General features: G+C 52.9%; 1 protein-coding gene and 2 long non-coding RNA genes across 4 annotated transcripts in view; 2 read left to right on the top strand and 1 right to left on the bottom strand.

The window, feature by feature from the left end:
• Positions 1 to 955: 955 nt before the first annotated feature.
• On the bottom strand, positions 956 to 9,429 carry LOC103349308 (uncharacterized). The gene is made up of 3 exons (XR_007921504.2): positions 9,277 to 9,429; positions 4,426 to 4,514; positions 956 to 1,183 (listed from the first exon to the last, which is right to left on the bottom strand). It is a non-coding gene; the product is annotated as an uncharacterized lncRNA (long non-coding RNA).
• Positions 4,204 to 7,386, top strand: LOC103349307 (uncharacterized). The gene is made up of 3 exons (XR_517518.3): positions 4,204 to 4,603; positions 5,631 to 5,775; positions 7,090 to 7,386. It is a non-coding gene; the product is annotated as an uncharacterized lncRNA (long non-coding RNA).
• Positions 9,122 to 10,222, top strand: part of RMC1 (regulator of MON1-CCZ1) — a 20,692-nt gene continuing 19,591 nt past the window's right edge. The window contains exons 1-2 of one of the 2 annotated variants that reach the window (XM_051851338.2): positions 9,122 to 9,357; positions 10,017 to 10,093. In XM_051851338.2, the coding sequence (XP_051707298.1) occupies positions 9,256 to 9,357; positions 10,017 to 10,093 (179 nt within the window). In that variant the 5' untranslated portion in view covers positions 9,122 to 9,255. Of the gene's footprint in view, positions 9,358 to 9,892; positions 9,924 to 10,016; positions 10,094 to 10,222 lie in introns of those variants that run through there. The other variant, XM_070050390.1, reaches the window with a different exon arrangement.

The following is a 10,222-nucleotide window of genomic DNA, read 5'->3' as shown; positions in this document are numbered from 1 at the left end:
TCATGCAGCCTCTGGGCGGCAGAGAGATTGTTTCCACACCTTTTGAAATCGCAAGCACTTTGCCAGCCCTATAGAAATGGAGCAAGGGAGGAGGCTCTTCAGATTGTGTTTTTAAACCATGATATTTAGGGCTTTGAAGATGTATATTTTTCTGGTTTTGTTTTTTTTTTTGGGGGGGGGGGGATAGTGTAAAACTTTGTTTTCTCTCTCTCTTTTTTTTTTTTTTTTCAAAAGGCAAAAGATCAACAGATTTTCCACCTGCTGGTTCACTCCCCAAATGGCTGCAACAGCCGGGGCTGGATCAGGCCAAAGTCAGGAGCCTGGAACTCGGTCTGGGTCACTCTCCTCTGTTTCTGTGCCTTTTTAGAGTAAGATCCAGGGGCTGGTGCATTGGGTTAATCCTTTGCCTGTGGCTCTGGCATCCCACGTGGGCACTGGTTTGAGTCCCGGATGTTCCACTGCCAGTCCAGCTCCCTGCTATGGCCTGGGAAAGCAGTGGAAGATGACCCAAGTCATTGGGCCCCTGCACCCACATGGGAGACCAGGAAGAAGCTCCTGGCTCCTGGCTTCAGATCTGTGCAGCTCTGGCCATTGCTGTCATTTGGGGAGTGAACCAGCAGAGGGAAGACCTTTCTCTCTGTCTCGCTCTCACTATCTGTGGCTCTGCCTCTCAAATAAATAAAATCTTAAAAATAGAGTCCAAAGGGCTTGCAGCAGGCTGAATCTGGCCCATGTTAAAGGCCCATTCTCTTGTCCTAGACTTCTTTACTTATTCTGGCCACACCAGATTAATTCGCAACCACACCTGCCTCAGGGCCTTTGCTCTTACTGTTCCCTCTGCTTGGAATGCTCTTCTAGGTACCCTTCACATCTCCACCCCTCCAGTGTCTTTGTGTGCAAATGTTTTTTGACTATGATCCACTGCTGTACAACCAAGTACTTCAAAGTTCCGTGGTGTAGAGCAACAAGCATTTTATTATCTCACACAGTTTCTGAGGGTTAGGAATCCAGGAGTGGCTTCTTGGCTGATTCTGGTTCAAGGACTCATAAATTTGCAGCTGGCTCTACCCCATTCTGAGAGCCTGGCTAGGACTGGAGGACCCACTTCCAAGATGGCTCACTCGTGTGTGTGTAGTAGAGGCAAAGTCGTACTTCTGTCCTCCGGGGGGTTTATTAGCTGGACCTGGAAATGAAACATATCAGAAAAAGCACACACATTTATTTAATGTCAATTTTATACAACACAGGCATCCTCCTAAAGAAACGAAGACAAAGAAACATTCTGAGTTAGACAAGGAGGAGCAGATTGTGAGAATGTTAGTAAGGCAAGTGGGCCTGGGCTAGGGTGGTCATGGGAAAGTGACCAGGAAGCTGAGGCTTAGTTCAGCCAGGCTGGTCTGAACAGAGTTCCTTCAGCTTTGACTCTCCATCTCTGGGGAGAAAAATGTCTTTTTTTCGGGGCTGACACTGTGGTGCGGTAGGTTAAATCTCCACTTGTGGCGCCAGCCTTCCATATGGGTGCTGGTTCAAGTCCCAGCTGCTCTTCTTCCAATCCAGCTCTCTGCTATGGCCTGGGAAAGCAGTGGAGGATGGCCCAAGTGCTTGGGCCCCCGCACCACTTGGGAGACCCGGAAGAAGCTCCTGGCTCCTGGCTTTGGATCAGCCCAGTTCCGGCCATTGTAGCCATTTGGAGAGTGAACCAGCAGATGGAAGACCTCTGCCTCTCAAATAAATCTGTTTAAAAAAAAAAAATGTCTTTTTTCTCCGGGTACAGGGAGGCCACCTTCCACAAGATAGTTTTACCTCCAGCTTTCAGGAAGATCAGAGCACCGTTCAGCATCTGCTGGCTTTAGTTTTTAGTTTTGGTTTTAGGCTTTCAACTCAAACGTCAAGATGCTGCAGTGGTGCATTGAGCGGTGACAGGTTCAAGGTGTCCCAGGGCTGTTGGCAGGAGGCTTCAGTACTATGGAGGCAGCAGCTTCTCCCGAGTGCCGCTCGTGTGTCCTTGCAACCTGGCAGCTGGTTTTCCCCAAAGCATCCAAGAAAGAGTAAGGCAGAAGCCACAATGTCTTTCATCATCTCTGTCACTAGTGTGATACCCTACTGATGTGCAGGTCTGCCCTGTTCAACCTGCAGGGTGGCTGGGCACTACGGAAGGACAGAGCCAGGAGGCAGAACCCCTTGAGGCTTCTCCTAGCTAACACATTTTACTCCTCTGTTTCTACCTGCTAACCAGTAAGCCTGGTGAGAGCAGGAAGTTCAGTTGGCCTTAATCTTGTATCCTGGGCCTTACGATGGCACCTGGCATCTTTGAGTAGATGCTCACACCTACATAGCAGTAGATGTTACAGCTGGGTGGCTCGGGTTGGGCTGGGAATTACATGGAATCTGCTTCAACTTTTAAGTCTTCAACAGCTGTCCTGATATAGAATAGGCTCTTGGGCAGGCTGTGAGCTCCGCGTTACCTGAACTGTTAATACAGGTGGGGGCCTGCCACAGTTCGGTGAGTTCATTCTTAAGGACCCTTCCATATCTTCTGTTGCCCCTGGAGGGATGGCCAAGCTCTACCTCTGCCTCTTAGGCTCCCAGCTGGCTCTAGTTAAATTGACTTAAGCTAGATTAACAGGAGAAATATTTAATACAAGTTTCATGTGGCACAAAACCCCTCGTAGGGACATGAAAACAAAAGCAGTAGTTAGAGTGTGTTGCTCTGTGAAATTGTACCCCAAAACAGTAAGTTACAAAGAAGCAGCTAGATTACAGGGATGGCTTAAAATAAAAGTTTTTAATGTATTTGTTTTTTTGAAAGAAGAGATCTTCCATCTGCTGTTTCACTCCCCAAATGCCCCCAACAGCTGGGGCTGGGAGACAGGAGCTCAAGTAGGTGAGCTCTCAGCTGCTGCCTCCCAGGGTGCACATTAGCAGGAGGTCAGGAAGCTGGATTGGAAGATGGACAGTGATGCAGGATGTAGGCATCCCATCCCAAGACGTGCCAACTCCTGCCCCTGGAGTGGCATTTCTTTTCAACTCCTTCACCCTATACTTGAAAAATGTTGTTTTCTGTTTGGGAAGATAATACATGCTCATTTACAAAATTCAAATAATACCAAAAATGGAAAAAAAAGCAGAAATCACCCACAGTACAAGATAACCACAAATACATTATTCCTGGTACTTTTTAAAAACTATTATAAAGGTTTATTTATTTATTTGAAAGTAGAGTTACAGAGAGGGAGAGAGAGAAATCTTCCATCTGCTGGTTCATTCCCCAAAATGGCCAAGGTGGGGCTAGTTCAAAGTGAGGAGCCAGAAGCTGCTTCTAGGTCTCCCATGTGAGTGCAGGCGCCCAATCACTTGGGCCATCTTCTGCTTTCCCAGGCACATAAGCAGGGAGCTGGACTGGAAGTAGAGCAGCTGGGACTCGAACTGGCTGGCACCCATATGGGATGCCAGCTCTGCAGGTAGTGGCTTAACGTGCTGTGCCACAATGCCAGTCCCACTCCTGTTACTTTTGATACACACATATACATGCGAATACAAATATATAAACACGCATGGGGTAGCCCATCCTGGAAAGGCAGCAGATGATGGCTCAGGTACCTGGGTTCCTGCCGTCTGAGTGGGAGAGTGGGATTGAATTCCAGGCTCCTGGACCTGGCCTGGTCCAGCCCAGAATGTTGTGGGTATGTAGGGAGTGAACCAGCTCAGGGAAGACCTCTCTGTTGCTCTCCAGCCCTCTGCCTTTCAAATAATTAAAACTTTAAAAAAAAAATGCATCCAAATATAAAAACTTAAGAAATGAAAAAGGTTACAAAGCAGTGATACACGTAGTGAAGATTTGTCTGTAAATATAGGTATGCATTCTTTAAAAAGCTCCTTTTACAAAAATTATGCTCATTTCAAGGCCAGAAGGAGTTTAGAACATTTGAAAAAAGTGCAAGTCACCTGGAAACCTGCCAAGTGTGGCTCTCATTCCACCACACTTTGGTACCTATCTCCAGATGCTTGTTGTCTGACAAAGAAAAAAAGATGAGCAGAACGCAGACAACGGGAAGCTTACGTGTTGTTCTCGGGTCATGAGGCTGTCAGCACTTTCTCTGCTACCGAGGAAGGAAAACAAGCAGGTGGGGCTCTTATCTTAGACACCAGGAGTTACCCTGAGCTTTTGGTGGTTCTGGAAAACACAGGCCCATCGTAAAATAAGGAAGAAAAACAAAACTAGCCAAAGAGCTCACTGCTGATCCGCAAACCCCGGAGCCGGCAGGACGGGCAGGCCATTGTACATACGCCCAGCCAGGGCTGAGCCGGCTCCAGGCTGCCTGTTCTCAGTTTACCCACTCCCAGCAGGGAGACCCCTGCAAGGCCCCAGCCTGCTCTTCTGCAGGTTCTGGAGCCCAGCGTTTAGCACCCTGCCTGTGAACATACCTCCCTCTTTCAGCTTCTCTTTGCCATTGCACTTGACATCTCTGCCCCTCATCCATGGCTTTCAGAGTGGCAGCAGCAGCAGCTTGGTTCTGGAAGAAAAGTGCCAGCGCAGGTCAGACAGCCTGCCCCTCCTCCAGGCTCAGGGCCTCCCGGCTTCTCACCGGTACCCTCACGAAAGGTAAGAGAACGGCCTTCAATTAACCGATTATTAACGAAACCCAAGATCCTCATTACTTTGGTAATTCTTGTCCCATGTCCTCATGTTTTCAGGTTCCAGGTGAACCAACAATTGTTGAGGAATCATGAGAAAATCCTCTTCCTCTTTTTTGGTGGTTTAGTAATTGTTCATATGCAGGTTTGACTTTCACAGTTAAATAACCGAGAGGACCTTCCACGTTTGTCTGAGAACAGATGTCTAAAATGATCACGTGAGGAGGTGTCCTGAAAGTACGGATTGCCAAGCCACAGTATCGGGAATAGGACACCGGAATCTGAATTTTAAAGAAACAGCGCAACCAACCCTAAAAGGCCACGGGCGTGGAAGGAGCCCATTGTTAGTTGCTAACCCAATGATCACTTCCATCTTGTCTCCCTACTGAAAACTCCAGTTTTCCCCAGGGCACAATATGCCCAAACTACATTTCCCAAACCCCTTTGCAGCTAGGGTGGCTATTAGACACAACTGGGGCCAAGAGGTGGAAGCCAAGGTCATTTGGTGGGAAGCTCTGGAAAGGCTCTTAAGAAAGGATCAGACTCAGCCAGCCAAGGGCCTTTTGCCTGTCACACTTCCTGCCTGGGGACCGTGGACCCATGCTAGAAGCAAGTGTGCCCCTTGCACGTAGGAGGCGGGGAACACGAGGATGCACGGCACATGCTGAGGCGGGGCTGCTGAGAGGAGAGGAGAGAGAGGAGTGATGGCCGAGACATCATGGAGCCTCAGCACCAGGCCTGGATGGATCCTCCAGACTACTGGTCTCCTCTAGAAAATCGGCCCCTGATTTGGTTGTTACTGTACGTTGGGTTTCCGGTTAGTTGCACTGAAATGCAATTCTAACTGATGCGATACCTTGGACAATCAAGACAGAGGACAGGAAAGGAGAGGGCTGTGTGCAGACGCCTGCGAGAGCAGAGTGGAGTACATTACAAACTGCGTTGAATGAAAGCTTGGGGGAGTTTCAAGGCACATTGCATTGCTCTGTCAACAGGAACAAGTGAACAGCAATTCAAACCTCCCCAAACCTGGGTAACAAAGTCAGCTGTTGGTAGAAACAACCCAAAATGTAGCGTGATTTGCACAAAGCATGGAGAGATTGACCGCGACTTTGGGACATTCTCTTTCAAAGGGACAAGGTTAGTGACCAAAGATTGCATTTATTTTCTCTAGAGACTTCTGTCCTTGATAGACCTTCCTGTGGGGTCAAGTTCAAATAGGCTCCTCATGTGGGAGCCGCCTCGGTCTGCAGACTTCTACCCTCCAGGCCGTTTCCTGCGGTGAGGGGAGGGTCAGCAAGCAAGGGGCACAATTGGTGGGAAGCCCATTTTCCAAGTGATGGCTCAAGATTCTCCAAAAATAGAGGCGAGGTGGCTTATGGGGGATATTGAGGGTGGAGCAGGCGTGGCACAGCCGATGAGGTGACCCAGGCGGGACCAAGGATTCCTAGCAGAGCCCGGTGCCCTCTTGCAGGGCTCCTCCTGCAGCAGGCCCAGAGAAAGCAGGGCTCTGAATTCACCTGCCAAGGCTGAGGCTCTGCCAGACACCTGTGACAGTCATGGGTGCAGGTACATTAAAGGGAAGGGCAAACATAGTGCTGGAGCAGAGCAAAAGGAAACTGGAGCTGACGAGGAGGGAAGGGAGGGGGGAAAGGGTGGCTGCACTGCCGCAGAGGGGACAGGAGCATAGGTTGGGAGTCCCAGGGGGCAGCTGGGGGAGCCTGCTGATGGGATGGCAGGGTGCGGCAGGAGAGCAGGGTCCTGGAGTGAATGATTTTTTTTTTTCCAGTGGGATGCTGAGGGGAGGGAGGGGTCTTAAATGAAGGCACTCGAAACAGTTAATAGAAAACAGAATTGAATGCTTATTTTGATATAAAAAGGTGTGAAATCCATGCCCAGTCTTCATAGTACACATTGTCCATGAACTTCCTTAAAGACCTCTCCTAGTCCCTCCTGTGATGACTTTCAGACCCATGCATCCATCATCTGCCCAGATGTCTTCTCTCCTTGAACCCCCCCCCCCCAATTGTGGGCCTGCTTCCTGCAGAATTCTCAGAACTGCACCAGTACTTGTCACACACCGTCATCTATCTGCAATGAAGCAGGAGCCCACGGGAATCCTCTCCAGGGTGCTGACTTTATATTGGAGCAGGGGACAATGTGTGTCTTTCACATTAGGGGGAAGTGGATGTGAAAGAGGGGGAGTTCTTGTCACCATATGGAGAGCTGGGGACCAGCTCGCAGGTGTGAAACCAAGCCCCTTCACAGCGCCTTGGCCATGGATGCACGATACCCCCAGGGCCTTGTCTCCTACCATCTCCCAGCCTCCCTCCCTCCCTCAGCTGAAAGTTTCCTTGCCCTGCTTTTACTAAAATCCACCGAGTTGAGGGGTGGTGCAGCCGGCACTGCAGAGTCCCTGATGGCGAGACTCATGAGGTCATTTATCTCCCCTAGGGATCTCTTCTCTGGGAATCCCAGGCCCTGAGAAACAAGGAGCGGTCACCTGACACCACAGCCTGCCTGGCCATCACCAAAATCCCCTAAAAAACATGACAGCACTGACCAGTCACAGGAGGGCCGCGAGGTCTGCCGACCAACCAGGGACTTGGACAGAGCTGAACACACATCTCGAAAGGCCACCCTCACTTTACAAGAACCTTTACCTGTAAGCCCCTGTGGAGCCTGGGATGGAGCCCTGGCTGCGGGGCTCCTCGCTCTGCACCTTGCAATAAATACTGCTTTCCTTCAGCACCCTGGTGTCAGACATTGACCTGCTGCACGTCAGGTGAGGGGACCCCATTTGAGGGGTTCTATAGGAATTCCTCCAGCTAATTCCAGGGGTGTTCTTAACAGTGTCCTTCAGAAACCTGCTTCCACACAGGCTGTGCCTTCATGGTGGTGAGGGTTAAGCTCCTCCTGGGGTGAGATCTTGGCCAAAAGGGACCCTGGGGTACTTTCTGACCCATCAGCAGTCACCCTCGCAGTAGTCTGGCCTGGTGCAGGCAGCCTGGGGGTTGCCTCTCTCCGAGGACCGGGACTGAGAAGCTGAAAGACAACGCTGGAGAATATCGGGTACCTTTCAGGTCCTGAAATGGAAATGAGTCACCAGCAAGATTTCCAAGGTGCTCAGGACCGCGGCCAGTGACAACACGTCCATCATGGAGCTCTTGACCTTCCCTGCTCCTCTGCCAAACTCGACCACCTTCTGCAGCGCAGCTGCAGTTAGGCATGGAGACCTGGGGGTCATCTGTGAGCCTGCTCTTCCCTCCCATCCACCTCCTCTCCTGCGCCCTGAACCAGGCACTCTCCCTCTTTCCCCTTCCCTGGTCTTGTCTGACATCAACTCATGCCCTTCGGATATTGAAACCACTCAACCACGGCGCTCTGAGAATTTAAACCACCGTGTGATCCAGCAATCCCGATTCTGGGTATGTGAGCATATCCAAAGAATTGAAAGCAGAGTTGCAAACATACATTTGTACACCCCCACTCACAGCAGCACTGTTCACAATAGCCAAGAGGTGGAAGAACTGGTGAACAAGACGTGGTGTATACGTACCAGGGAATACCAAGTCTTAAAATTCCTGGCAAATGCCACACCATGCGTGGACCTGGAGATCACTGTGCTAAGCTAAAAGAAGGTGGACAGGAAAGGGCACATACTATAAAGTTCCACGGACAGGAGGCACCTAGGTTAACAACAGACAGGCAGACACAGAGGTAGAAGGGTGGCTTCCTTGGGGCTGGGGGAGGGGAGCCAAGGGGAGTTCCTAGGTTGTTTCAGGTTTGCAAGATAAAACACTTCTGACCTGGCTTGCATGCCTGGCTGCTTGGGAATGCTTGGCTTACTGGTCTGACTCTGCTCTCTGCTAACGCGCACACTCTGCGAGGCAGCAGGTGATGGTTCCAGCAGCTGGGCCCCTGCCACCCACGTGGGAGACCCCGACCGAGTTCCTGGCTCCTGGCTTCTGCCCAGCCCAAACCTGGACCAACAATGGGAGAGCTCTCCTGTGTGCGTGCCAGTGCCTGCTTTTCAAACAAAAAATTAAGGTTCCGGAGTTCTGTTTCACAATCATGTCAATGTGCTCAATATTACCGAGCACGTGAACAGGGTTAGATGGCTACGTTTTAGGTTATTTTCTTTTCAGCAATTAAAAAGCCGGGCGATCTGCAATCTACATGGGTTTGCCTCCTCCAGGCTCCTCTCTCTCACTAAGCTCCAGGCGGCACGCGCGGGTGGCGCCCAGTAAATCCTCCCGAGAGGAGGGCGAAGCCTTGCACAGGCCCGGGGCAGCCCTGGCACCAACCCCTATGGAACACGCGCGCGCACACACACACACGAGTCGGGGGAAGGCGCCGCGTGCGCCTCGGAAGGGGCGGAGCCGCTTGCACAGGGCGGGGCGCGGGGACGGTCTGTGGGCCTCACGGGCCGACGCGGCCCCTTTAAGAGCCGAGGGCGCAGGGTCACGTGGCGGGAGGGGCGGGGGCGTGGCACCAGGAAGCGGACTCGGAGCCGGGCCGAGCTCGCCGCCGCCGCCTCCCGTCCCCGCGCGTCCCGTGCTCGGCTCCAAGCTGGCGGCCGCCCCCGGCCCCCCTGTCGCCGCCTCCGCGGCGCCCGCCATGGGCGAGGAGGATTATTACCTGGAGCTGTGCGAGCGGCCGGTGCAGTTCGAGAAGGCGAACCCTGTCAACTGCGTCTTCTTCGATGAGGCCAACAAGCAGGTCCCGCCAGCCCGCGCCCTCCTCGCCCGCGCGCGCGGCCAGCTCCGCAGCTGCGGCCCGCGGCGCCCCGCACCGCTCGGCGGTCGGCGCGCCAGGGCCGAGTGCCCGCTGGCGCAGGCCGGGCCTCCCCACCGGTCCCCGCGCGGGAGCCGGCGCTCACCCCCTCCTTGATGGGCGGGCCGTGGGGGCCGGGTCCTGCCCCGGCCAGGCGGCCCCGTGGCCCCGCAGGTGGCTCCGGGGGTGGACGCGACGCAGTGGCGCTGGGGCCGGCGTTGTCAGCGGCTGGCACGCCGGGCTTTCCCGGGAGCCTTTTGTTGTCTGCGTTTGTCATCAGTTACACTTGTGGCCAAGGATTTGGGCAGTGACGTGATTATTCTGTCTCGGAATTTCTAAGGGGGGCCGGGGAAAGACAGCGTGTACTTGGGGTGCTTGAGCGGCGCGGGGGCGCAAGCCGGGGGGGGGGGTCCCCGGAGCCATTCCCTTCGCGTTTTTGCTCTCTGGGTTCTTAAGGTGCAAGTGAACAGCTCGGCCTCGGTGTGGGCCGTGTTGGCTCCGCGGAACCGAGGGTGAGGCCCAGCAGAACCTAGCCCTTGCCGGTTGCTGTAGGAGCCCGTGTCCCCAAGGCCCAGGCCGCTAACGTGGCTGCTTTTCCCTCTCAGGTGTTCGCTGTTCGATCTGGTGGCGCCACCGGGGTGGTGGTTAAAGGCCCAGACGACAGGAATCCCATCTCTTTTAGGTAACATTCTTGGCTTTCTCGGGGTAATGTCAGCGTGTAGACGGGGTGCCTTGCCAATTGTAGGCTTGTCTGATCTCACCATTTGCCTCCCGTGAGAGGTCTGGAGTGTGTGTACAGCATGGGAATTGC

Source organism: Oryctolagus cuniculus, chromosome 10 (genome assembly GCF_964237555.1).
Source record: "Oryctolagus cuniculus chromosome 10, mOryCun1.1, whole genome shotgun sequence".
NCBI lineage: Eukaryota > Metazoa > Chordata > Mammalia > Lagomorpha > Leporidae > Oryctolagus > Oryctolagus cuniculus.
The sequence above is the reverse complement of the archived record's forward strand: the minus strand, read 5'-3'. Positions and strand labels throughout refer to the sequence as shown.